The sequence below is a fragment of the Hevea brasiliensis genome, chromosome 4 (assembly GCF_030052815.1).
Source record: "Hevea brasiliensis isolate MT/VB/25A 57/8 chromosome 4, ASM3005281v1, whole genome shotgun sequence".
In the NCBI taxonomy this organism is placed as follows: Eukaryota; Viridiplantae; Streptophyta; class Magnoliopsida; order Malpighiales; family Euphorbiaceae; genus Hevea; species Hevea brasiliensis.
In genome coordinates this window covers 4,936,235-4,963,750 of record NC_079496.1, presented here as the reverse complement: position 1 = coordinate 4,963,750, position 27,516 = coordinate 4,936,235, and the positions used below count along the sequence as shown (strand labels likewise).

At 34.0% G+C, this 27,516-nt stretch overlaps 3 protein-coding genes across 6 annotated transcripts; 1 reads left to right on the top strand and 2 right to left on the bottom strand.

Annotated features, from left to right (window-relative positions):
• Positions 1-4,168: 4,168 nt before the first annotated feature.
• Positions 4,169-5,619, top strand: LOC110673200 (auxin-induced protein 22D). The gene is made up of 4 exons (XM_021836257.2): positions 4,169-4,473; positions 4,575-4,780; positions 4,881-4,980; positions 5,072-5,619. The coding sequence occupies exons 1-4, from the start codon at positions 4,274-4,276 to the stop codon at positions 5,145-5,147; spliced, it is 582 nt and encodes a 193-aa protein (XP_021691949.2). The 5' UTR covers positions 4,169-4,273; the 3' UTR covers positions 5,148-5,619.
• Positions 5,620-12,191: 6,572 nt separating this feature from the next.
• On the bottom strand, positions 12,192-21,282 carry LOC110673254 (alpha-mannosidase I MNS4). 2 transcript variants are annotated; one of them, XM_021836325.2, is made up of 18 exons: positions 20,951-21,282; positions 20,556-20,675; positions 20,375-20,467; positions 19,475-19,561; positions 19,030-19,120; positions 18,667-18,722; positions 18,264-18,336; positions 17,478-17,587; positions 16,419-16,469; positions 15,932-16,020; positions 15,700-15,781; positions 15,478-15,591; positions 14,845-14,924; positions 13,852-13,987; positions 13,682-13,752; positions 13,326-13,572; positions 12,948-13,052; positions 12,192-12,860 (listed from the first exon to the last, which is right to left on the bottom strand). In XM_021836325.2, the coding sequence occupies exons 1-18, from the start codon at positions 21,086-21,088 to the stop codon at positions 12,843-12,845; spliced, it is 1,761 nt and encodes a 586-aa protein (XP_021692017.1). In that variant the 5' UTR covers positions 21,089-21,282; the 3' UTR covers positions 12,192-12,842. The 2 variants fall into 2 exon arrangements, with proteins under 2 accessions (XP_021692017.1, XP_021692016.1); XM_021836324.2 differs by having other exon boundaries at positions 12,192-13,052; positions 20,951-21,281.
• Positions 21,283-21,920: 638 nt separating this feature from the next.
• Positions 21,921-26,669, bottom strand: LOC110673253 (rRNA-processing protein EFG1). 3 transcript variants are annotated; one of them, XM_021836321.2, is made up of 8 exons: positions 26,341-26,668; positions 25,853-25,982; positions 25,603-25,730; positions 25,081-25,219; positions 23,795-23,909; positions 23,476-23,539; positions 23,079-23,366; positions 21,921-22,151 (listed from the first exon to the last, which is right to left on the bottom strand). In XM_021836321.2, exons 1-8 carry the CDS (start codon positions 26,491-26,493, stop codon positions 22,146-22,148), a joined length of 1,023 nt encoding a protein of 340 aa, XP_021692013.1. In that variant the 5' UTR covers positions 26,494-26,668; the 3' UTR covers positions 21,921-22,145. The 3 variants fall into 3 exon arrangements, with proteins under 3 accessions (XP_021692013.1, XP_058001108.1, XP_021692015.1); XM_021836323.2 differs by lacking the exon at positions 21,921-22,151 and adding an exon at positions 22,542-22,797 and having other exon boundaries at positions 26,341-26,669; XM_058145125.1 differs by having other exon boundaries at positions 21,921-23,366; positions 26,341-26,669.
• Between the last annotated feature and the right edge of the window lie 847 nt (positions 26,670-27,516).

The window sequence follows — 27,516 nt, the reverse complement described above, 5'->3', positions numbered from 1 at the left end:
ATGCTATAGCTTGTTTACCATAATTTTTTACTTGAACCTGTTTTTGATCATTTTGCAAGGGGAAAAAAAAATTCCACCATGGCATTTACAGTAATGAGTTGAGCCACTTTTATGGAGGACTAAATCATATTTAAAGCTCAAATGAATTAAAAAAAAAAGAAAAATCAATAGCATGGATTTCATAATTACATTACTATCTATTACGAAAATAGGTCCCAATCATTCATAATAATATTCTTAATTACATATACGGTCCCATATGAAGGCATCCCCGTGACTGGCGTTTGATGCACATACGTGGCCTGACCAAATTCATACAATTAATTTGTAATAAATCATGGCATAGAAGATAAGAAGAACATTGATTTTGATTTTGACCTTATGTGGTCAGTCGCATTTGTAGAATATTCATCGATTTGTACAGCATTTTTGAAGTTTGGACAACAAAATTATTGTGTCAGATCCTGACAACCAAGCAGCATCTCCTACCCTTTATACTTCTCATCCCTGATCGATCCCACCAGGTACAACCACACGCGCCAAGCTGCTCATAGATAAAATTATGATGCTACTATCAATTTTACTCGGTGTTTGAAATCCCCTTATCGCAAACACTTTCTAAATTCAATAATTCTCGTTTATGCCAAAAGTATTACACTAAATTAGAAGTGGACCAATTAGGGCAAATGTGGTCCTAACCTAGAAGAGAAATTAATAAGGGAAAGCCCACGGAATTAATGCAGAGAAAGGTGCTCTGCAACTTGTGACGCCCAATAATATTTTGTCTTAGTGCTTCTTCCTTTAAGGGTGGGGGTTCCTATGAGTTGGATTTCATTCCTATATCTGTTGGCTTTGTTTGGGATCACTAGAGTTGGCTAAGTTGCATATTTTGTCTACGTTCAAGGGTATACTAGACAAGCAAGCAACCCTCTAATAAGGCCCTTCATTCTTAGGCATTTTATACAGACCTTATTAATGCTTAATGTCGGTTCATTTCTCATGCTTAGTTGTTTGATCTTTGTCATTTTTGTGGATAAGTTGGATTTGAGTTAAAAGGTTCAATGAAATAGCATCGGCACCGACTTGGGGTTAAAGAAGACTAAACCAGGCAAGCATGCAATATCCCAGGTTCCAGCCCTTGCCCTTCTGGTCTCCATGACTGTTTTTATTAATGTGATCACAAAACATAAAATCATGGCTCTGAGAACGTAAGGAGAACATCTGTGTCTCATTTTCTGCTACAAATTTGGGACTGAGGATAACAATTATGTACTTTTCTTTCAACATTTATGGGATCTTTACTCACTATATGTCTCTAACATTTGAAGGAAGATAATTGAATCAACCCCATAAATTTCATTAATTTAAAGTTTGTCTCCATAACCTTATTTGGTTTGACTTGGTTATTAGAGTTATGTAGTATCATTGTAGATAATACTTGTCTTATTATATATGCACTTTGAGTTTGATGCAGCCTGGCTATCATGAATTGACAACGTAACTTCAAAATAATGAATTATTTTGAAATGCAATTCTCTGTACGCACAATTACTCATTTTCACATAGTTTTATGCATAAAAACCCAGCCAAAAAAAGATTCCAAAATAATGGTTTTGAAAATAAATCTGATGAGTTAATTAAGAGCTATCGCTACCACAGGTCGACGAATGTGTTGGAAGGGCATATATCAGAAAGAGTAAGCACCACCAAGGGTGAAGGGTCCATGTCACATTGCAAGTACTCGGTCAAAGGTCTTAGAGACTTGCCATGCCAATGCCAACTACACAAATTCAGCTCCATTGATGAGTCATATCAAATTCATATCCAAGCTGGAAGTTTTAGTGGACCAAAAGGCATAGACCCAAATCTGATTCATTTACTATGCATCACAATCATGCATGTTCCTTCTCTTGGCTTAGCAGATGCCAAAGCCAAACTGATTATAATTTAGTCTATACGATACCACTTGTGCAAACTACATACAGCTAGCTTTCATCGATTTGGTCATTGGTCTGGGCCGTCTGCCACCACAGAATTTAGCTAACCCTTGTAGATTTCTTTCACAAAATTTAGTTAAAAAAAATCATAATAGCATTTTGACTGAGAATAAATAAATAAATAAATAGATAAATAAAAGGGAGGTATTAAGCTACTAAAATATTCAGTTTTTGGTGAAATGGACTTATTGAAGAAGAAGATGATAATGGAAGAAGGTTTTGAATAGCGGTGTTCGGTTCCAGTTCAATTCGAGATTTGTCTAGGAATCGGAACAGAACTAGAATTTTGAAATTTCGATACGATTCCGATTCGGTTCTTCATTGTTTCGGTTTCAGTTCAATTCAGTTATCAGTTCTTTGGTTCCGGTTCGATTCGGTATAATTTCAGTTCAGTTCTCAGTTCTTAAAATAATTTTATGTAATTATTTCCTTAAAGTCATACTTGAATTAGCATTTAAGTTTTGAATTGAGTTATTAATACATAATATATTGTATAATATATCTTTTAGCTATACCTAAATTATATAATATTTAATTATAAGGTGCATATATAACTTGGAATTAAATATATTATATAATATAATAGTATATCATATAATATACATTTTAACTATTTATTAATCATATAATATTTAACTATAAGATACAAATATAATTAAGAATTAATATATATATAAATTAATATAAGATAATAGTATATTTATAATTAAAAATAATAAGATAATTTAATATATTTATAACTAAAATTATTAAAAAAATTATTAAGTTATATTTAATTCATAATTATATATATATACATAAATATATATAATTATATTAAAAATATATAATACATTTAAAAAAAATTAAAAAAAATATATATAAAAATTTGATTCTCAATTAAATTCTTAATAAAGAATTAAAATTAAATTAAAATATTAAAATAAATTCAATTCAATATGATTTTTAACGATTTGATACCATTTTTTTATTTGCTTCGGTTACTAAGAACCGTATACAGGCCTAGTTTTGAAGGCACACGGGTGGGTTGCAGCAGCAACAGCAAGCAATGGACCCCTGATGTTGATAATCTGTGACCACACCAATTGACACCTCGTGGGTACAGTTGGGTTAATCAAATCACGGACTGTCGTTGTTAATATTTACAAACCCAAATTATACCAATCAAATCGGTTAATTATTGGTTATTAACGGTTTCATTAATCAATTGATTTCTTTTGTTATAAAAAAATCAATTTATAAATTCTTAAGATAGTAAATAAATTATTGAAATATTTAAAAGTGACGATAAATTTATATTAATTCAGCAAATTAAAATAAGCACCATTTGAAATAAAAATAAAATTACATTGCACCGAATTAGCTAGGCTGATTAACTAAACAAATTGATTTAAATTTTTAATTAATACAAATGCAACAACTAATCTGCCTTGCTAATGAAAATTGGGAAGGTATCTAAGACAAAATAGGAATAAATATTGTAAATATACTAATTAATTAAGCAGTAAAATTTGAATTCTTAATTTTTTTTTTATATTGAACTTTTATTTTTTTTATTTTTTAAAATAAAAAAGAAACCTAACCTACTTGTCTAAGATGCTATTAGACTATGATAATTATCATGGTAGGTTGAATAATTATGGAATATATGTATAATAAATATAAATATATATATATATATATATATATATATAAAGTACGTCAGGGAGCCGGCATGACCCTGACCGATGTACACATGTTAACCCACTTGTGATGAACCCATTAGCCCAAAAAAAATTCAATGCTCACAGCCTAATTCTAGTCCCACATGGTCATTCTTTGCCCATACCCAACACCCATATGGACCCCATCACACCCACATGGGATGTTTCCTCATTTTTCCCCCTCTTTTTAAGCTATCAAGGATTCTGATTTCCTTCCCACAGCATCTGGACCGTCGCCAATTGAAGCACCCTCTTAAAAGTCTTCCATATGGGCGGCTGTGCTTGTCCCACTCTTGTCCCCCAAATGCGTAGACAAAGTTGCCAAAAAACTGCTGCTATTTGCTATTTTGCATTTTTGCTACCGACAGCTTTAGTTTGCCTTTGTCCAAAAATCATGCATTTTTCAGAATTACAATCCCATTTTCTTTTGTCCACTTTACCATGTATTCTCTATAAAATACACTTCTTCTTTGATTCCCATTCCCATAACAAACTCAAAAACTCAACCAACCTTTCTCTCTGCAAGAAACCAAACCAAAAGTCATTGATAAAAAATTGTTGGAAAAAAAAAAAATGGAAGGCGTTGTTGCCTATGAGAATGATCTCAACCTCAAGGCAACTGAGCTCAGACTTGGGTTGCCAGGAACTGAAAGAAATCAGGAACAAGCAGTTTCTTGTGCTAGAAACAACAAGAGGCCATTGCCGGAGACCGGAGATCAGAATGGTGGAGCCAAAGCCAAATCTGATGCTCCCAACACACCTCCTGCCCCTAAGTAAGTAAGAGGATTTTCTGTGTCAAAAGTCTTTATATTAGATCCTTACAGATGTTATATCTGCATGCTTTATCGATCTGATTTGTTCATGTGACTTTCAGAGCACACACAGTGGGGTGGCCGCCAATTCGGTCCTACAGGAAAAATAGTTTGCAGCAGCCCAAGCAGACTGCGGCTGAATCTTCTGTGATGTACGTGAAAGTAAGCATGGATGGGGCACCATACCTTAGAAAAATTGACCTTAAGGTTTACCAAGGTTATCCAGAGCTCCTCAAGGCCTTGGAGAACATGTTCAAGTTCACCATAGGTAAATGTTTGTATTATATATATGTGTGTGTGTGTGTGTGTGTGTGTGTGTGTGTGTGTGTGATGATCAATAATTAATGAGTTTATTGTTACTTCTCCAGGTGAATACTCAGAGAGAGAAGGCTACAAAGGATCAGAATATGCTCCTACTTACGAGGACAAAGATGGTGACTGGATGCTGGTTGGAGATGTTCCATGGGAGTAAGTTTCTTTAATTCCTTATTCTCTCTCATAAAGATAATTTTGATCTGCGTTTCTGGGAACTAAAAAAGGTTATTTACTGTTATTGCAGAATGTTCATGTCGTCTTGCAAGAGGTTGAGGATCATGAAAGGATCAGAAGCAAGAGGCTTGGGCTGTGGAGTATGAAAACCCCCACAAGCCATAGCAGCAACCCAACAGAGCAGGGAAAAGACAACATTTTTTTGACTAATATGAAGAGAAAATCTTTACAGCTTGGGTTCTTCAGGAAGATATTCAATCTGAATCTCTGGGTCACGCTACTGACAGATCCTCCGCAGCTGAACAAAAATGGCAGAGTGTTTGGACATCTATATGATGTCAATTTTGTTGGTCCTTGTGATCTCATCAAACCAAAACTGCATACAGGAAGATATTCCCTTCAAATGCAACTGTGTAAATGGAATTTTTTTTAAAAAAAAAAAAAAGGAAATTGAAGATAGGCCCCCCCAATCCAAGTTTTAGTTTTGTAGCAATCCATACAATACTATAAAATTATAACGTACTAAAGTGTGTTGTTAATTGCAAGATTTTGTTTGCTTCTGTTTCTAATGATTCTATACTTTCAATGTTTTGTCATGAATTGAAAATTTTTTATTCTCGTGTTGTGTTCTTACTTCTTGATTATAGATTATAGAAGAAGATATTTAATCTTCGAATTCCATATATGGCTCACAGGTTCACAATACCCATGAGAAATATGTCAATTTTTCATTCTCAGTGAGATTTGGATGTTCAAGCAAGATCTTTTATGCCAATTATTCATTGTCTGGAATTGATTGACAACATCTCTCTTTCCATTCACACAATATATATAAAATTTAAAGGGTGCTAATTAAGTAATTTCATCATATAATCATACAACACTCCATGAATGGATTTATCATCCATTGAATGATAACATTCACCCTCATGCACATGAATATTTTCATACCTCAAATCTGTTGAAACATTCGTAGGGTCTCAATGAAATTTAATTAACATTTTATTTATAATACATCAGAGGGGAAAATGATGCCTCGTTGATGTTATACTGATTTAACAACATAATAATGCAGCCTGCAGGTGCCAATAACAAAGATTTCTATAGAAAGAAAGCAGAGCAATTATGAAAAAGAATAAAATAAATAAAAAAACAAGAGAAAGCAAAAAAATTCCACTACTTCTTCAGATATTTGGAAAATTTTGTTCTTAATTTTGCCAGTTTACTTTTTTCCAAATGATTGTTTGGACAAACTTTCTTGCCATTTTTGAAGGAGAGTGAAAAATTTCAACCAGCGTACAACTTTTCTCTCTCATTTTTCTAACTTCTTCCTTTATGCTTGCTTTTTTTCCCCTCTATTTTTTGTTCATCAACAAACTTAGGAAGAATGAGATTCCCCTTAAAAGATGGAGCATCAAAGGAGAAGAGAGAGAGGTTGAGAGAATCATTTCAATCAGTTAGATCTAAGCAGCCAAAGCAATAAACTGCTAAGTCAGTGTCTGACAAATGAGTTGCTGAAATTTTGAATTCAGAGCCTGAATTATATGATTGTCCCCTATGAAGTATTGAATCTAATATTTGAGCAAAGAACAGAATTAGAATAGATAAAACCTCATTATGCATCCTATCAGTACATTATTAAACAAAAGTTAACTCAAAAAGCATTCAAGGAAATTCTCACTTCAGAGATTTTCCATGGATATAAAAATGAGAGAATTTTTCATGTGTATAGTCATAGCTTAAGCAGCACTCCATGGTATTCAGAGCTTTTCCAGGGTCCTTTGTGGACTAGGGTTTCAGGATCTGCGTGTGAACTAAGATGAAAAAAGGTGGGCTTAGCATCCTCAAAAATGAAAAGAAAAAGGTTCTTGAAGTTGAATTTCTTTTAGCAAAGAAAGATTCACATCTTTTATCACTTTCAGTTGTTTTCTACATCATAGCATAAAGACAAGAAAAGTGATGTTGGGAATAGTGACGACCAAAAGAAATGCACATAACAATGGTGAGAGAGAGTGTGGTCATGGTCAGTACTCAGTAGTCAGAAGTAATTAATAAGCAACAGTGGCTGGATTTCAAATTAAGAAGCATTCACCACTATATTGGATTCCTCTCCAAGATGGCCACCTATAAAATCCAAAATGAAAAATTTTTTCATTCTGAAATATCTGTATTGTAAAGTTTCACCACAAGTGAAAATGTTGATTTTGCAGACACGGAGAGAGCTAGTCCAAAGGTATTGCTCTGTTTTTGGAAGACATTTTCTGTAATCATTATAGTTTTCTTGTCCTTTCCTTAAGAAGTTGCCTTCCAGGATATGGAATTGCCATTAATTAATACTTTGATTAGGGAAACTTATCGAGCAAGGAGAAGATACTTGGGGTTTTGTAAACTTTGTTCTGTCTGATAATCTTTTGGAAAAAGGGTGAGGGAATGGAGCCCCATGCCATCAAGCAAATGCATCTTTACATTAAAAAAATTAGAAAAAAAAACTTTTTCTAGTTTCTAAGATTAAAATCATTAACTTTTTCCCAGTTATAAGAATAAAATTCTGTCTCGCAATATATGCAATGCATTTATGCTTTTTATGCCTAATTTTTTAGTCGCTTCTGCACTGTCGGCCTTCAAAAAAACCAATGGATACAGTGCTCCACGTAGTCTTACAATGTACATATTCATTGAATTAAATGTAAGATTAGCAGACAACTTGCTGTTTTTATCTTTTGCAGCAGTCTTGTTGCAGGCTTAGATATATAATAGATTTTTTTGTTTTAGCATCAACATCATTAATTTTTTACCCCTCCCTTTATCTAATGTTAACTAAATAAACCATAATGAATACCAAAAAACAAGATCTAACATAATTCCAGAGCTTGAATCTAGTCTAGTGTCTAAGTTGATATGGTTGTCGGCAAGAGAAACCTAAAATAACATGGAAATGAATGAATGGTATTAAAAGATTTATAATTATTGATTTCAAATCTATTTCAAATGAAATTAACTGGCTGAAAAATGATTCATATAGTCAATTTTAATTAATATAAAATTAAGGTTTAGCTATTCAATGCAAACTCATAATCAAAGTCTAATTTGAAATTAAGATTTAATTATTAAAACACAATGCATATTTATACTCAACTCAACTTAACTAAGCTTTTATCCTAAAAACTTATTGGAGTCGGTTATATGGATTCTCTTTCTACACTCTAAACGATTTTAGGTTAAATTCTTGGAAATGTGTAATGTTTCTAGGTCATGTTGTACTACTCTCCTTCAAGTCAGTTTAGGTCGACCCCTTCTTTTCTTTCTATCCTCTAACTCAATGTGCTCTACTTATCTAACTGGAGCCTCCGTATGTCTACGCTTCACATGACCAAACTACCTCAATCTCCTTTCTCTCAACTTATTCTCAATTGGCACCACTCCTACCTTTTCTCTAATACTCTCATTACGGACTTTATCTAGTCTAGTATGGCCACTCATCCACTTTAATATTCTCATCTTCTCAACTCTTATCTTAGACACATACAACTCCTTCATTGCTCAACACTCACTACCATATAACATGGCCGGTCGTATGGCTGTACAGTAAAATTTTCCTTTCAACTTATTAGGAATCTTGCGATCACATAAAACTCCTGTAGCACATCTCCACTTCAACCATCCGGCTTTAATCCTATGACTAACATCCTCCTCACATCTCTCATCTACTTCAAGGATTGGGCTGAGATATTTAAAGTGATTACTTTGGGACAATACCACTCCATCCAAACTAACTCTTCTCTATCACCAGTTCGGCTTTCACTGAACTTGCAATGCATGTATTCTGTTTTTGTTTTACTTAAATTAAAGCTCTTTAACTCTAGAGTACTTCTCCAAAGCTCTAACTTTCTATTGACTCCTTCTCGCATCTCATCTATCAAAACTATATCATTTGTAAACATCATGCACCAAGGGATACTCTCTTGTATATATTTCGTCAATTCATCTAGAACTAATGTAAAAAGGTAATGGCTTACAGCTGAACCTTGGTGTAATCTAACTGAGATAGTAAAATCTCTTGTGTCCCCTCTCACTGTGCGCACAATAGTAGTTACTCCTTCATACATATCTTTCAACACTTGTATGTACCTAATAGATATCCTCTTTTGTTCTAACACTCTCAATAAAACATCTCTTGGAATACCATCATAAGTCTTCTCCAAATCGATAAAAATCATACGTAAATATTTCTTTTCATCTCTATATTTATCTATCAAGCTTTTAATAAGAAAAATTGATTCCATAGTTGAACGACCGGGTATGAAGCCAAATTGATTGGGAGAGATAGAAGTGTCATGACGTAGTCAATGTTCCACAACTCTCTCCCGCAACTTCACATTATGGCTCATGAGTTTAATTCCCCTATAATTTGAGTAACTCTGTATGTCTCCCTTATTTTTAAAAATAGGTACTAAAATACTCTTCCTCCATTTATCAGACATTTTCTTTAAATTTAGAATCTTATTAAACAATTTAGTTAACCATGCTACTTCCATATCTCCCAACACTTCCACATTTCAATTGCTATTCTATCGGGTCCACAGGTTTTACCTACTTTTATTCTCTTAAGTGCTTCTTTTATTTCTAAAGATCTAATTCTTCTAGTATAATTTATATTCTTTTTTATTGTTCTGTAGTCTATATTTACGCTATTACCACTTTGACTATTATTAAAAAGATCATCAAAATAATTTCTCCATCTTTCTTTAATGTCCTCATCTTTCACCAACACTTTTCCTTCTTTATCCTTAATGCACCTAACTTAATTGAGATCTTAACATTTCTTTTTCTCTCCTCCTTGCTAATCTATAAGTATCTTTCTCCCCTTCTTTAGTTCCTAGTTTCTCATATAACTTTTCAAAGGCCTGCGCTCTTGCTTCACTAACTATTTTTTTTGCCTCTTTCTTTGCTATCTTGTACTGTTCATACGACTCATTATTATCACACTTAGGTAATTTCTTACACCATTCCCTCTCTCTTTTTACTGCCTTTTGTACTTCCTCATTCTATTACCATCTCTCTTTTGAGGGTGGTTCATGTCTTCTAGACTCTTCAAGTACTTTTCTAGCTACTACTCTAATCTTTGATGCCATCCGTATCCACATACCATTGGCCTCCACATCCAGCTTCCATGTTTAAGACTCAAGAAGCTCATTTTTGAACTTCACTTGTTTTACTCCTTTGAACTCCCACCACTTTATTCGAGCTACAATATTTCTTCTAGCCTTACTTGAGTTGTTCCTAAACTTGACATCCAAGACCACTAACCGATCTTGACTTGTTAAAGCATCTCCCAGAATGACCTTACAATTCTTGCATAGAGCTCTATTTGTCTTCCTGGTTAAGAGGAAGTCAATTTGGCTTCTATGTTGCCCACTTTTGAAAGTCACTAAATGTGACTCCCTTTTTATAAAGTAGGTATTTGCTAGTATTAGGTCACACGCCATAACAAAATCCAGAATGCTTTTCCCCTCCTCATTTTGGCTACCGAAACCAAAACCTTCATGAACATTCTCATAACCTTGCCTATTACTTCCTACATGTCCATTCAAATCTCTACCAATGAAAACATTCTCTTTATTCGGTATGCTTTGCATTAGATCATCCATTTGGTATGCTTTGCATTAGATCATCCATATCTTCTCAAAACCTTTGTTTACTCTCACTATCTAGTCCTATTGATGGGGCATAAGTACTAACTACATTTATTGTTTCTCTTTTTAGTACTAGCTTTACTAGTATAATTCTATCTCCTACTCTTTTCACAGCTATTACGGTATCTTTCAATGTCCTATCATGATTATGCCCACTCTGTTTTTATTCTTCTTCTTTTCAGTAAACCACAGTTTGTATCCTGAATTACCTACTTCCTTGCTTTTCTATCCTACCCATTTAGTCTTCTGAATGCAAGCAATATTCACCATTCTCCTTTTCAAGATATCCACAATCTACATTAGTTTTCCTGTAAGTGATCCAACATTCCAAGTACCAAGCCTGATTCTTATCCTATCCTGTTCCTTCCTAATTGATCTCCTTCTATGATATCTTCTATTATTCTCTATGCCTATCTTGTGTTTTATTCCACTATCTGTTCTACTATCTGTCCTATAGACTAACTTCTTTACCCACACCCGTCCATGATGTGAGAACCCCTACTCATTTAACACTACACCCGAGCGTCTGCATGACACGTTGCTTTCGGTGAATGCCCTACACTCTTGCATATTTATCATTACACCCGGGCTCCGATATAGCGCGTCGTAAGTAGAGGATGCCCCAACGTTTATATCATAAGAATCCATATCATGAGGTGTGATGAAATTTTTGCGTTGGTTATTACTTACCGCAACCCTCTTTCTTTATCCGGGCTTGAGACCGGCTAAGTATAAGCTACTTAGGCAAAGTTTCAATGCATATTTATAAAAAGTGAAATGCATGTGGTACTGGTGACTCACTGAACCCATGAATCAATGCAATCCACAGAGATGTAATTGGCTCCGAGGTTTCATCAACTAGTTTGTGAGCGTGAGAGATGGAACCAAATCGCAAGTAGAAACGCAAAAGCTAGTTCAAAGCAAGGCCGAGGAGGCGAGGAGCTTGAGATCACAAGGCGGGCATGGATAGATTTTATGGTTTTGAAAGATTGGCACTTCTTGATAAGGTTAATGACTGAGTAATTGATTCATCTCATGTAGCCAAAACAGACGACGCTGTTCTTCTGACGTCATTTTATCTGGGAATAGTATGTCATTTTATCTGGGAATAGTGTCCTTATAATAACACGCACATAACGTCAATGAAGTAATTGCCCTTTTCCTTGGATAAGTTTATCGGTTGGCTATGCGGATAATTCTTTAAAAAAAAAAAAAGAATTTGAAATAGGAATGGAACTTACCACTAATCTAATTTTCAATTAAATCAGTTTGACCGGCTAAACTGGTCCAATTCCGGGAATTAACACCTGATCCCATAGGGCATATATAGGGAGTTTTCTTAACCCCTGGCTTCTTTCTTTTATTCTTTTTTCTCCATTTAATAGTTTCAATTTTCAACGAATTTCTTTGTGAAGTTTGGAAGTATGACCCATGTAACCTCCATTCATATGAAGTTATGAACATGGAAATTGACAGCTTGTAAATGAATAAAGAAAATATGGCAAATCAACACCAATTGCATTTAGAAAATAGGCTAAATCTCCACAAAACAATCGCCCCTTCTTTGAATGATGAATATCCTACCTCTAAGACCATGGCAACCCTAGTTTTATTCCCCCTAGAATGAGACAATTACTTCTGCCTCCTACTACCCACAGTTTAGAGTTCAGAATTAATGAAGTGGATGATCAAGTATCTCATTAACGCTAAGTTGATGAGCTATAATCAAAGTATAATGTACACTAGACTTTGTATGTCAGGTTAAGTTACAAACGCCTAGAGCAATCGAGTATAGTACCTGCCTCTGCTTTTCAGGCAACATGAAGATCAATGAGACATAATGCTACTTGAATTTCCTGCTTATATTTCTACCCTCGTGCTCCACAATTTATCAACAATTGCCTTTTAAAAGAGATCAATCAATACCAGCAGCCCCAAGTAGAAACACCAATCAATTTTAGGCTTCAATTAAAAACTGAGATCAGTTTAATTTGTCAGCAAATGCCCGCCATTTGTCTATTGTTATTTCTGATTTTTCAGGGACATGAAGAACACCTCCTCACAATTATTTGGCTGCACCCCTTCCGAACACTTCAACTACAAGGAACTCTCACAACAGCTGCAGGCTTTCCCCTTTCTTGAGATGGTTCACTCTGACACTGATTCCTGAACATTTCTACCATGATCGTTGTTATTAGAAAGAGAATTACCAGCACTTTGATCAGACACAATCAGCAGCGAATGGCTCTTAACTGGATTCTGTCTTTGGTGGGTGGAATTATCCTCCTGAGCTGTATCAATTGAGTCCAGATATGATATGCCATATTTTTGTCCGTGAGTTAATCCAGGACAAATCCCCTGCCATAAAAAATTAAAAAAAAAAATAAAAAATAAAAAATAAAAACACTCAGAAGAAAAGGAGTGTATCATAATAAAATAGCTTTCTTCTCCAAAAAAGAATGAAGAATTGAATATTTTTTTTTTTTGGGTACATGTATGATTATCGGTGCTTCAATGGTGGGTAAACATAAAAAAGAAGGGATGAAGCCATGGTAAAATATAAAAGAAATCCACAGTGACACATATAAAAGGTCCAGAGGGGAAAGAGACAAAAAAAGATTCCACACTAACCTTCATCAACCCTGATGTAGCACTTGACTCAAAAGAAGTGGAACCTAATGGATATCCAGTATGAACTTGACCTCCATAAAATGTACTAGAATTGGTTTCTTGGGGATTCATTGAGATATCTGATTTAAGAGATTCCCGTTCAATGTCACTACTTTTACAGTAAGCACCAAAATATGAGCAATGTTCCCCTACAATAGATATTTGGGGGGTTGCAGGCAGCAGGTGCCCTTCAGTCGTGAAGATGTACCTGCAAATGAATAAAAAATATCCACAACATATGAGTGAAGATAAGAAATAGTAGGGATATAAGTGCACCATTGAACCACAATTACAACTTACAAGCACACAGCACTTACTTGTATGGCCCATTTTCTACAAGGTTATCTGGACCCGAAGCCAAATCAAAAAGAAGCCATAGATACTTGACCTAAGAAAGTATGATCGGTAATTAATAAAATGCAATAATATAATCAAGGCACATAAGACTGGAAATTCATGGAGCACAACTCAAGTAGAAGGCAAATACTGTTTCAGCAAGGAAAAAGCTCTCCATGTGATCTTCTTTCTTGTGAGACTCCACATCTGTTATGTGACAATATCCACAAGGGCATCTCGCTCCATATTGCAAGCTGGCAACCATGTCCCTCCCAGCATTAAGATATCTACAAAGAAAAACTTCAGATGATTACTCAAATAAAAATCACAAATGCAGCTATAATAAAAGTTTTCCAAATTAACTAAAGGAAGAGGTTAAAACCAAAGAACTTGATTACCACGAAAGAAAAGCTTTGCGTGGTTAATTATTTTTAAGAGTAGAGCTCTTATTCCAGAAAATTTTCTCAACTTTCTCCCTGAAAAAAGTTACGGGAATGTTTAGTCTCCCTAAATGTTATTTGCCTTATGATTAACCTTTTTTTAACCCAAAAGAGAGATTAAAGAGGCAGGAGTTAATAATCAGAATCCAGAAATTTGGATGTGTCCATGGTATTGTCAGTTCAAAAGTATAGAACTTAAGATATCAACAATGAAGCGCTTTACATATCAACATTTGAACCATCTTCAAAATAGTCACATGGACCTAATTGCCTATGTGGATCAACATTTACAAACCATTTGCAATTTCAGCATTTCAATTATCTGGCTCTTCGAGATCTTATATTAATGAAATTAATTTATTTTGTTTCTTCTTTTCCTAAAACAGTTAAACCATGGGAGATGTAATTGTATTTATCCTAATAAAGAAAATTTACCCAGTTTTGAAAAAAGGAAAATGTAAAAGAAAAATCTCACAGGAATAGGAATGGGAAACTATGATTCTCTGAGAAAATCCAAATATGATAATAAACTCTAATTCTCCTAAACAGAAAACCTTAAATAAAGCTCCTAAACAGTTATGAGAAGAAAGATAACCACAAAATTAACTAAATTATGAGAAGAAAGATAATTAAACAAAATTAATAATTACACAGAAATAGTTAACAAATTTCCCTTTGCTGGGCTGCAAGGAGGTCATCCTCACCTGGGATCTCTGGTTGCTTTGTAAAGCCAATATGTGCTTTCTATTAACTCTGGACGGAGTGGGTAACTCTTCTGCCCATGCTATAAAACAAAGGAAATTAAGTTACCCAAATATGAGAAAATAATGCAAAGAATGATTTCTATTATCATGTCTATTATCAAGTAAAATATCATTGACCAACAAATGCAAGATAGTGAATAGAAGCACTAGGGGTTATGGTGATGTTTGGCCATCAGCCCAAGGTTCTCACCAGATGAACAGCTACTTTCGAGTCAATAGAATGGACCTATCATTCAATGCCACAAAGCATGACCAACTATTTGAACCTTTTTGGTTTTTTCCTTAATATTTATTTGTGTGTGTGTGTGTGTGTGTGTGTGTGTGTGTGTGTGTGTGTGTGTGTGTGTGTTGGGGAGGACCACTTTTGTCAGCCTGCTAAATTCTTCATTGACTAGTTTTTTCCTGATAGCCTACAATTTGAATTAGCACACAACCAAAACAGTAAAATTTGCCAGAACTCATTTACTTCACACTCCTTAACTATGATACCATGATATCTTATAAAACTTGCATATTAAATCATGGTTACTTGTGAATAACACCTTCTTGTTATTCCAATAATGATTCACATACCTGAACACTTAGAGTAGCAAGATTAAAACCTTCTGGAGTGAAACCATATCTTCTCCAGACACTAAAGAAGGCAGCATGTGTTTGAATGGCGGGATCGATGTCTCCAGCTAAAACCTGGAGAAAATTAATACAAACAGTTTCCATGATATCCCAATTAAAATAAATATCAACGATCAACTGTTATTATATGGTTCAAAAGCCAGAATAGAGACAAAGTAAAACCTGAAGGCCTGGCCAGAATGCCTGCAGACTGTTAAATAGTGGCCAGACAATAGCAGCAGAATCCATATTTACCTCTACATACCTACAAAACAGTAAATTTAACATAAATTTGTACGATTTAAACCCACGAGGAGGGAAAAAGAAAAGAGAGGAAAAAAAAAAAAAACTAAACAATAAACATTTGCAAAAAATACATATTTACGTGGAAAGGCATGATATAGTAAGCAATTACCAAGGATCATTATAAAGATACTGCATAACAGCCGCATAAGCTTCTTGGAAAATGAACAAATACTCCTCATCTCCAAATAACATATAAGCCTGAAATTTTAAGAAACCTTTCAACAACAAGCTCCTTAAAATGAACAGATATTGTATCAAAAGACTCCCAATGTTTATTCTGATTATGAAAATTCTACAATACCTATAAACACAATGTAACTTCAAAATAATCGATATAATTGTGGTCATTCTGCAAAGATTGATAGAGTGCTTCCCAAAACATTATGGAACAATGATAATAGACAGGGCAGAATGAAAGAACAGGATTCATGCAGACAACCCAATAAGTTTGGGTTAAAATTTAGTTGAATCAGGTATGTATTTGCCTCGCAAGATAAAGAGGCATTAGGTATCAACAACTAGAAAAAGATGTTGAGCTACTGACTATGGCAACCCCAGGAAGCATCTTCTGACATCATAAAATTGCCATTGCATACCTTTAAGAGATACTCATAGAAAGAATCAATACTGGTTCCTATTCCTGCATCCTGCAAAGCAAAAAATAAATAAATAAATAAATAAAATTAATATAGTTGCTTAATGAACAAAAAAAAAAATTGAGTCCTAATAATATGAAAATTTCAACCATAAGAGAAATATGTTTACAAGCAGTTTGATTGGGAAAGGGAGGAAAAAATTCACAGGAATGTCATTTAGTCAGGACAAGTCATTCAGATTGGGAAAAGGAATGAGGGGATAAAGGAACAGCATAAGCATCTCCAAAGGAGATGTAGCAAAATGCGTACAAGCTATGGCCTTGAGAAAGCAGAGATAGGGTTGTCAACTTCAGACGTGCAGGATTTTGACCAAAGTAAAACCTTCCAACACCAACAGACTGAAATTCTCACCCTCCAGCCAAATTACCTAAATTTTAATTTCAGGGGGTAATTTCAGTTAGACAAGTAGAGCACGTTAGGTTAGAGGATAGAAAGAAAAGAAGGAATAGACCTAAACTGACTTGGAGGAGAGTAGTACAACATGACCTAGAAGCATTACACATTTCCAAGGATTTAACCCAAATTCTTTTAGAATGGAGAAAGAGAATCCATATAGCCGACCCCAAATTCTTGGGATAAAGGCTTAGTTGAGTTTAGTTAAGTTGAGTAGGGTAATTTCCAAGACAAGTATCTGCATGAAATATTTTTTATTTTTATTTTTATTTTTATTTTTTGCATTGGGGAGAAGGGAATAGGGCATTACAAAGAGACAAGTCAATGAAAAACCTAAATAAGAATTGCTAAATAAATTCATATTCTCATAAACATAATGTAACAGATAGCATTTTCTTATGCAAATGTTTATTCTTCTCTCATGTTCTATGCTCTTTTCTTTTCCTATTTTCCCGTTTACAAGAACACTATATGGCAATTTAATCATCTTTCATTATTCAACTTATCAAACAAAAGATATGCAGGCATTGCAATTGTTGATATTAGGTGCAAGTAATTTAAAAACAAAGGCTCTACAGGATATAAATATTTTTATAGAAATGTTACCTTTTGTGTCCATTCACCTGTAAATACATTAATATGAGCACCAACTAAGTTCAGTCTTGAACGACGTGCCCATAATCCACGCACAGCATTCTTGGTAACTTGCTCAAAAACTGCATTGCCACAAAAATGGGCAAAAAAAAGAAAACTTATGTCTATGTTCCACCATGAGTTTGCGCAAAAGCCAAAAGGACACTACGAGTAACAAATGAAACCAATCAATTAGTAAGTTAAAAATTGTATAAGGTTTGAAATGGTGAAAGAAAGGAATGTAAGGCTTTAATTTTGAGCTTCTTGATAACTATCACAGCTAATAAAAAGAAATAACTGCTGATTAGACCACTTGCGATACATTTCCTAGCCACTGCCTCCCTTTCTGAAACTTTTTTGGGGCACCATTATATTTCCCACAACATCATCCTGCTTATTACCATCATCAAAGCAACATATTTTGACCTTTACCTACCTTTTTTACCTTTGTTAGAAAGCTCTTTTGATGGTGGATTTGAGTCTACAACCATCTAATCCAAGTACATTTACAGGACAGCGAAGACAACACTTAAACATGTTTTATATTCAACTCTGGACATGTTTCCAACAATTTACCAACATGTTTCCTCATGTCCCTTAAAGATGGAAAAAAATTCTGAATTTTTTTCCCAACAGGTGAATTCTGATATCTCATTTTGGCAGAGAAAAAAATTTAGAAACCAATTACAGTTAGGTGCTAGTCTTGTACGCAGAAAATAATAATTTTAACAGCCAGCTGAAAAAGTTGTCAACACTTACTAGGATTGTTTGTCAACCGGCTAAGCAGCCCAAATTCCAAGGTCAAAGTCCCCCCACCAGCAGTTGATGTTATCTAAATGAACAAAAATTGGAATTTTAAAAGACACCCAAATGTTAACAGGTAAGAGTTACATGACAACATGTAGTTTCTAAGGAGATCAACATATAACAATATTTAATTCACATGGAATATTGATCACAAATTAGTCACTAACAATTAATCAAATTGCAATTAAATTGATAACAAAACATGTAGCATTAATATACATTGCAAGTAACTGCTTGACAAGTTGTCACACTACAAGTGGAGAAACATACTAGCAATTGTCCCAAGCTTATAAAAGTTTGTTCAGGAAAAAGATTTATCAAAATTTTGCATCTAAAAAGAAGAGCAAGCCTGTACCTTGCTTTCATGTTCATCAACTCCATGCAACAGATTGACAGACCCAAATGGAATTCCTGCAATCCATCATCACTTAAATTGGAGAAAATAGGCAAGAACATATGAACTTTGAAGGCCAATATTTGAAATTTGTAAATTTTTAGCAATCAAAAGTATGAGGTAATAGTAAGCAATGCTCCAGAAAGGAAAGTTAAAAACTACAAAACACTTTCTCTAAAGCCAAATTCAAGAAGCCAATAAGGCAGGAGCTCTCTTTAAATATATTACTAAAACTACACACACACACACACACATCTCAACAATTTGATTGACAAAGATCACAAGGCATGTAGTGCAAAAAAATTCAATATTCAGCAACCATACCTGTTGGAGTGTCAAATGCAGGCAGGATTCTCCAAGCAAGATCCTCAGCTAAGTCCAGCAATTGATTGTCATATGATGGGATTCTCATACCCTGCAACCAACAGATGGAATCATGGAAAATGATTCTATTGCCAAATCCAAAATGTCATAGTTGATCAAGCAGTCTATCATAATTTACAAGTAGTTTCAACTCAGAAATAGGAGTTCCCATCTATATAAAGGAGTGCGAGTATGCTTGTGTGATACGTAAGCAGCATTTTAAAAAGATTTAGATTATGAACTTTCTCCTGAACAAGAATTCAAATTGCATATGAAATGCATAATTATCTTAATATAAATGCCAATCAAATTTCATCAGATACACCGCACAGATTCACATTCATGCTCTACCAAGAATGAAATTGCAGGGACAAAAAGAAAACATGAAGGTAAATATTAGAAGTACCGTAGCATAATCACTTGCAATAAGATGAGCAGAGAGTAAACCTCCAAGGACCCGAATGGTAGTCTCAAAGACAGATACTGTTTTATTCTGCAAACATCATACAAGAAACTCCAAAGCTTAGATTGAATAACAACCTGTAAAAACTAAAATAATGTCTAGAGTCTAGACTTCAAATAAATAGTCAATTACTTGATTGACAAAATCATTTCAAGTAAAATAATAAAGGACACACATAATGAACTACATAAGGCACAGGCACATGTAACTATGCTCCCACTTGCTTGCACACAGACCAGCTCAAGAAAAAGGTTTTGTTTAAGGGGGAAAATGCGGAATATGAGTAAATAAAGTAAACTGAAGAACAAATCAACAAAATAAACTTTTCATCCCAGTGACACATCTGAAAACTTAATTGGTTCATAACTCTTTGCATGTGATCTTTCTAGAAACAATTATTGTGAATGAAGCGATTCAAGAAGACATCTAAAGTAAATAAATAAATAAAATTGGAAAAAAACTAAACCATCAACAATAGTAAGAACCACAACTTCTTATAATCCTGCTTCAAGATGACATATAAATAGGTTCCAGGAGATTGCAATGGACGCTAAATATATATTGGAATGGGACAATCCTAGAGTATAATAAGATTGCATAGATAGCACATGAACAACAATATTGAAATTGTAAGATATTGAAAATTTTAGGTCACAGAAGAAAGACCAGCTAATGAGAGAGAAGGCTAGGGTTTTCATGGTGTTGTTGAAGATGATATTTGGATGCCTAACCAACTAATAACAGCACAAAAGTCAATATTGAGCTTCCAATTAAACTGTTAATCCTTCAGAATTATTTTAAAATGTGAGCTCAAAGCAAAAAAGAAAAAAGAAGCTTACTCACTATATCAAACCGAAGGTTTTTACCAATCCATTCAACAGAGGAAGTGAATCGCTCTCGGTCACCAAGTAGAGCCAGTGTATCCAAGGCGTCAATCTGTAACAGAGTCAGAATTGTAATATCACGCCAAAGTTTTGATACAATAACTCAAATATTAAGAAACAAAAGCAACCATCTAACTGACCAGCGTCAATGCATATCCACCTAGTGTATCTTCTCCTTCACATGATAGAGGTCTTAATTCGTCAAGTGGAAAAGCATGTTCCATGTATCCATCAAAAGCATGATAAAACATTTCACGAACCTACACCATAAAAATAAATTTATCACCTAAGAAAAACATACCACAAGCTCAATGCCACAGTTGGACGGATAAATGTTTTTTTTTTTTTTTTCTAACATTAAAATTAAACAGAAAGGCGCATATAAAAGCAATAGCAGATCCAGCGTATAAACAGACATTAGAAAAAGAAAATGAACAGACAAATCACAAATGGCATATCATATGAAGAAACAGTGAATCCATCGTAAGTAAAGGGTTAACGATTGATATAAACAATGAAAGATTGAATTTGATACCTCGTCCCGGAGAAGTTTGGCTTCGAGAGAAGTGACGCCATCAGCGAGGGCTCTGGGAATGAAGAGGAGGTTGTGGTTGGCAGATAGTATTAAGAGTAAAACCAAGAATTCAATCCATCGTTTCAAAGGTCTTTCCATTTGAGTCCTCTCGTCTCACGGCCAACACCAACATCCGCCTCTTTTGCGTAGATTTAAGAATTAAGATTAAAGAGTGAAACTCTTTCAACAGTTGACAGCTATTTGCACCGCCGCTACCCTGTTTTGCTGGGAAAGCTAAATTCTGTCCAAACTCAGCCGTTAAGCATATAACACGATCCGACCCCCTTAACAAAAGATAACATTTGTTTTTTTTATTTAACAGAAGCTCAATTAAAAAAATAATAATAGATAGACTTTTTTTTTTTTTTACAGACTATTTAATAAAATATCATTTATAAATATTAGTAAAAAATAAATTAAAAAACTTGAACTTTAAGAAAATATTTTATTACTATGACCATTTTTATCAATAATTTTCGTTAAATTTTTTATTCTTTTAAAGGAGCTACCCGTTAAAATTTACATGCGTTTTGTATTTTTTTTTTTTAAATTATTGTATTTAATTGGCTTGGACTAATCAAGTGGATCTAATGATTTAGGCAGCGTAAAAGTTCTGATCCTATTACGTTCAGCCTGCCTTGAATAGGTTTATTCGCAGATATTAATGTGATATTAAATATTTTCAGGACCGCAAAATTTTGAGTTTCAATCTTACTAAATAAAAAAATTATTACACTAATATAAATCATAAAATGTAATAAATAAATAAAAAAAGGAAATGTTGGCACTCAAAAGGCTTTTATGGCCTCCAATTTTCTCTTAAATTTCTTTGTAAAACTGAAAATTTTATGGTTAACACCAGATAATTGTCGGGGTCAATAAGCAAATAAATAACATTTTTTGTATCTTTGACTTGCATGATAATCAAATATATGTGAATCTTTTTCGCATAACAAAAGCATGTAAGAAATGATTGGTTTACATTTATCACAAGGAATTTTTGGCCCCTGCTAGGACCACTGAATATCATTCATGAAACTATACATCCATCATCTCCACATAATCATTGAAGTTTGAGGACTCCAAAGCCAGGCCTCAGAACTTGAGGAAACGTATGAAATTGTGGATTACTCTAGCCTCCATGCTCAACTCAAACTTAATGCTGCAACAATATACTTGAGAATTTCACTACGGGTCAACTTCAAGATTTATGCAATAATTAAAAAGAACAAAACAATGCCATCATGCCACTAAGCACACCATAAGTGCTAAACTTCAGCCAGTGACAGCCAATTCTCAAAACCCAAATCCAGATTCCTTGTCTGAATTGATGCTTGATTATTAAGAAAAACAACATTCACGTCTATAGAGCTCGAAAAAAAAAAAATAAATAAAAGGAAAGACTTCTCATTTGTAAATCAATATCATGAAATAATGGCAAATCATGAGTGCTGGACCTTTTTATCCCTCTGAACAAAGTAATTTTACCTGCCTCATGGAAGTCTCAAAAATCATTCTGAAAAGATACTAAATAGGAAAAGAGAATGAGAAGTCCATGCTAATGAGAAAGACTTTATACAAGCAACTGTTGAAAGAATTCTCACATAAACCTAGCACCTTTGTAGGGATTTGTTGAAATGATAGTTCCAGAGAGCAATAGGTACAGACTTCTGACTATCTACCCACAAAAAATGAAAAATGTTTGATGGTTAAAACAGAACCATAAATATTTCATTATTGTCTTGTGATAATAGACTTCAATCGGTTATGGTGAAGTTAAATAAATGTTGAGTTCATCCAATTCATGCCTGCAAATGAAGGAGAAAACAAATTATCATACAGCAAAAAGTAAAATATCACAGCAAAGAATACAAACCACCACACATATTATCACACAATATTCAGTGAGCAACATGCTAAGATCGACTTTCTAATTATCGCTATTGACAGGAGCCATGATCATTGAGATGAATTAGCATTTCAACAAATATGAATGACACAGATGGCAAAAGTGCAATGCGAGGAAAAATATATTAAAAGAAAATACCAAAAATATTTGAATGGGGTACAATTAATTTAAAAAATATACCTGTTGCTTTTTCTTCTTTGGCCTCCTCTTCCTTCGGGGCTTGTGAGCATCAGAATTAGAACTTAGATTACTACTATGACCTGTCCTTGTATTTGAAGACCCCCCCGCCTTAGAAGAAGATCCACTTCTGCTACTTGATGTATTGCTGGATGTAGAAATTTCAGACCTCTCCATCCATGAATTTTTGCTTGATGATGCCCCAAACCTCAATTGAGCATGCACTGAATTTGAAAGAGAGTTGCTAGAAGGCCGAGGAGGAGGCATTAGAGCTCTAGCAGACATCTGCCTCTGCATGAGACAAGTTAAAGTAAGAAAACAGATTAAGAAAAACTTAGAAATAGTCATTAGTTGTACAGGGTTTTGAATGAGAACGCCATATTCAGATTAGAAAGGTGACCTGGTTCCTTTCATCACTGGACATACCAGATGCTGCTTTGCCAGAAGTACTAGAAGCATGTTCCCTGAAAAATAAATGATATTTAAATATGCACATTTTATGATGTAAAACAATTTACAGGCTCATAAACAAAGATGGTACAGAAACGGGCTAATCACATGTCAGCATGTTTACATAATTCTCTGGACCTTAATCTGTTAGTACAAGTGATTAGTGAAAAGTGAAAACAAAGACCAAGTTTGAATGCAGACCCAACAATAAGAGGGGAAAAAAGGAATTCTTGAAACCTCCATCCTCAGCTCACAATTGCAAGACATACCTTGTACTTTTATCAGTCCATTCATCATCTGCGTCTGCTTCATCACTTGAAGTTCCAGTTAAGAAGAAATCATCTTCACTCAAATCCAAAAGCCCATCATCCTCACTACCTGTCTCTGCAAAGTAAGTCCAAAATAAGACATCAATATTGTTGGCAGTAACAAACATTCTAACAAAATATTAAGATAAGAATATGTTAGCAGTGAAATAACATTATGAAAAGTGTATATTACATTATACAGCCTTTACTCTTAGGAAAGAATTATTTGGTGTTGCTTTTAACCTATGTCAGTTTTAACCAAATTTCTACGCTTTAGAAAGTCCATTTACCCCAACAATAAGAGAAGAACTAAAAGCACAGTCCACAGAGCAGTTCCACGGCTTTTACTCAAGACCTCACTTTTAGAACAAGTACTACAGGGAGCGAGGGAGGGAAGGGAAGAGAGGAAAAGGGAGAAGGGAGAGGGGGGGGAGGGGGGGGGGGGGGGAGAGAGAGAGAAGGAGAGGGGGTGGTGGTTGGGAGTTGGTGCTGATAATGGACTTAAAAGTGTAAGCATCTTTTGCACTGAAGTGCATAAACTTCACATAACACAAATAAAAAGTGCATCGAAGAGCCCAAGAGAACTATGATTAACATGAATGTATTTATACTATACCATCAACTCAATCCCAAATTCCCTATAAAATACAAGTAGACGGACTAATTAAAATATATTAACTATGTCTAGCAAGAATAAACCAATTCCATATAATCTCCACATCATTGAGGATCATTCAACCTTTTTCTCCCTAATAAACCACAATAACACAGAAAAGAATTCTTTTTGGTACCTGACCTCGAGCTACTGAATAGCATCTACTGCTAGAGGTCAGGAATTAGTTTAGTATGATCCACTCCTTCTAAAGCCCAGAATATAAGACAAAATTAATCTACATATCAGTCATGCATGGATTTGAAAAAGATTGAGGTGCACAGTCCACCACATTCCATGTTGTTTATCAACAGCATAGGAAAAACCGGCGCTCTCCATCTAATAATTACAGCTTATTGCTCATTGACTATGGAGGAATGTTATTTGTATTTTTGTCAAAATATTTATCTGATTTCTTTAAGATGATTCATTATGATTGTCCCTCAAACAGGACACAACTAACCTCAGATTTCTGGGAAATCCACTGTGAACACTTTTTATCAACATAAAGGCATAATAGCAAAAGAAATAAGTTTAAGTTTGCATAGAACATTAACCCGAAAAAGTTCTGGTGGAAGTAGAAGAAAGAAGATACCTTCCAAATCCTTCCCACTAGCTGCAGCAGCACTTAAGTTGGCTTTAATCTGTTTACGCAATCCATTTCTCCTATCAACTATGTTCGAATCGTCACCTCCATTAAACAAAGATACATATTTCTCACTCTTGGGAAAAAACTGCAATTGAAAACATTTAAAAAAATATTAGCTTGCAGTAGATTTTATAATTATTTATTTTATTCCCAAAAAGAAACATAATGCCATGTACAATTGCTTGGCGACTTCTCCTAAAGAACTTTGGGTTCAAATGAATAACAGAATCTATGGGAAAGCTTTACCAATTAGAAATTTAGTATGACCGCATGGTCCACATCTTCAATGTTAAGTAGGCTTTGCACAAAAATCCAGTACAACACTCATGGGAACTTATAATTTCAAAACATAATCTATTTAAAAGACTGCAAATACAAATTTCATGAACAATGCACCACAAAAATAAAATAAATAAATAAAAAAAAGAACGGCAAACATATAAAGCACACGATATTATAACAGCTTACCCTAACATATTCAAGATCTTCTTTCAATTTAGAAAGCTGTTCCGCAATCTCTACATCCTGCGCCTGACCAGATGAAGCTCGTTGCACTTTCTCCAGGCGCCTAATTCTTCTTTCTATCTTTCTTCTCTCTGAACAATGGAAGTGTGGCTCAACCACAGTACTTGTCTCCGATGCAAATGAGAATTAAAGCATACAACAAAGTATGCGCAATTGTGCAAAATTCTACTATAAAATATGCAAATTAACTTACCGAAAAACTTTATCTTCCTATCTTGCAAGAATATTTTGCGTTCCAATGCCAGACGTGTATGAATCTCCTGTTGTTTCTGAAGTCCTTCTAACTTCTTTTCTTGCGCCTCTCTGACTTCTGGAGGAAGTTCCTAGCGTGAATTAATACTCACATTTTAGCATTGAAACACAATACAATGACCCCAGCCCTCTCACCACCAGTGCAACCCCCACACACCCCCCCCCCCCCCCCACCCCCCCTTCTTCTCTTTGCCCAGGAAGAAAAAGAAAAACATGGCACAAAAATTCTGCAGCAGTAACCATTACAAACGTGAATTCCAGTCCACTAATTGATAAAAGATAATAATTAAAAGTAAAAAAAAATGTCGATTGAACACAAAACCCTAACTCTAGCAAATAGAAATTCGACCCTTTTTTTCTGGGTTTATTGTACGGGAGCTAAAAAAAGGAAAGCAGTATTTCGCGGAAAAAGGATTAATTGCAGGGTACCTTGCGGAGCATACGCTCGATAGAGCGAATCTGGTTCTTAAGAGACACAGACTTGGGCTTTGACTTCTTCTCTACTCCTATTCCCTTGGATCGCCGCCCCAGATGAGGCTTCCGTTCGGCGACCCTGCGCTTCCCGTAAGCACCATGGGCCATCCCTTCCTGAATTCACTATCAGGTGCTTTCCGTAGATTAGCACCAGACACAGAAAAAGATAAAAGGCAAAAGACAATGTTTTGATGCTATGCCTGGGTGGTGAGTTATGGTAATATTTAAGATCCGCCTGTGTAGCCCTGGCGGATGTAAATTTTGAGTTCACCTCTCTCCCTTTTATTCTGCCCTTTTACACTGTTTGTCTCGAGGGAAATAGATAGAAAAAGTAAGTATTTTTTTTTCTTTTATTTGTATAATAATTAAAAAGAAAAAAAAAATAATTTTAAATTTTAATTATTTTAAATTTTTTTAAAATAAAAAAATTACTTCAAACGAAAAGAAATAAAAAAATATTAAAATTTAAAAATTATGAATATATTTTTAAAAAAATTACAAATATATTTCTAACAATATATAAATAAGTAGTAAAACCTAAATAATAAAAATATAACAGTAAAAATTAATATACAAGGCACCTTTTTATTTTATTGGGAATTGTGCCCAAAATAATGAAATAAAATAATATAAAGGATTATTGCACTAAGAGGAAAAAAATTGTTATTCAGAAGATAATCATGTATTCTGATACTCATACTCCAACATGACAATTATAAGAAACACAAGAAAATGCTGTACAATGCAGAGAAAAAAAATTTTGATATTTATATTTACTTTTTATTAACTTTAAATATGAAAATTATAAATAGTTGTTAATTTAGACTTGATTGTAATTAATTTAATTGTGAAGAGAGGGCTGCAATTAAAAAAAGTTTATTCTAAAATTATAATTATGATTAAATCTCAATGATTTTAATATAATTTTTCCTAGTTTAACCAATTGTGACACAGCTTAATGCCTAATTTAATTTATTTTTAATTTAATGTCTTAATTAGTTTAAAATTTTTAATTTAGTTTAAAAATAATGAAAATGAAATTTTAATTAAAAATTAATAAATATATTTTTATATAAATCAAGAAATTTTGATTAAAAATTTTATTTTTTTAACTTAATTAAGTTTAAATTA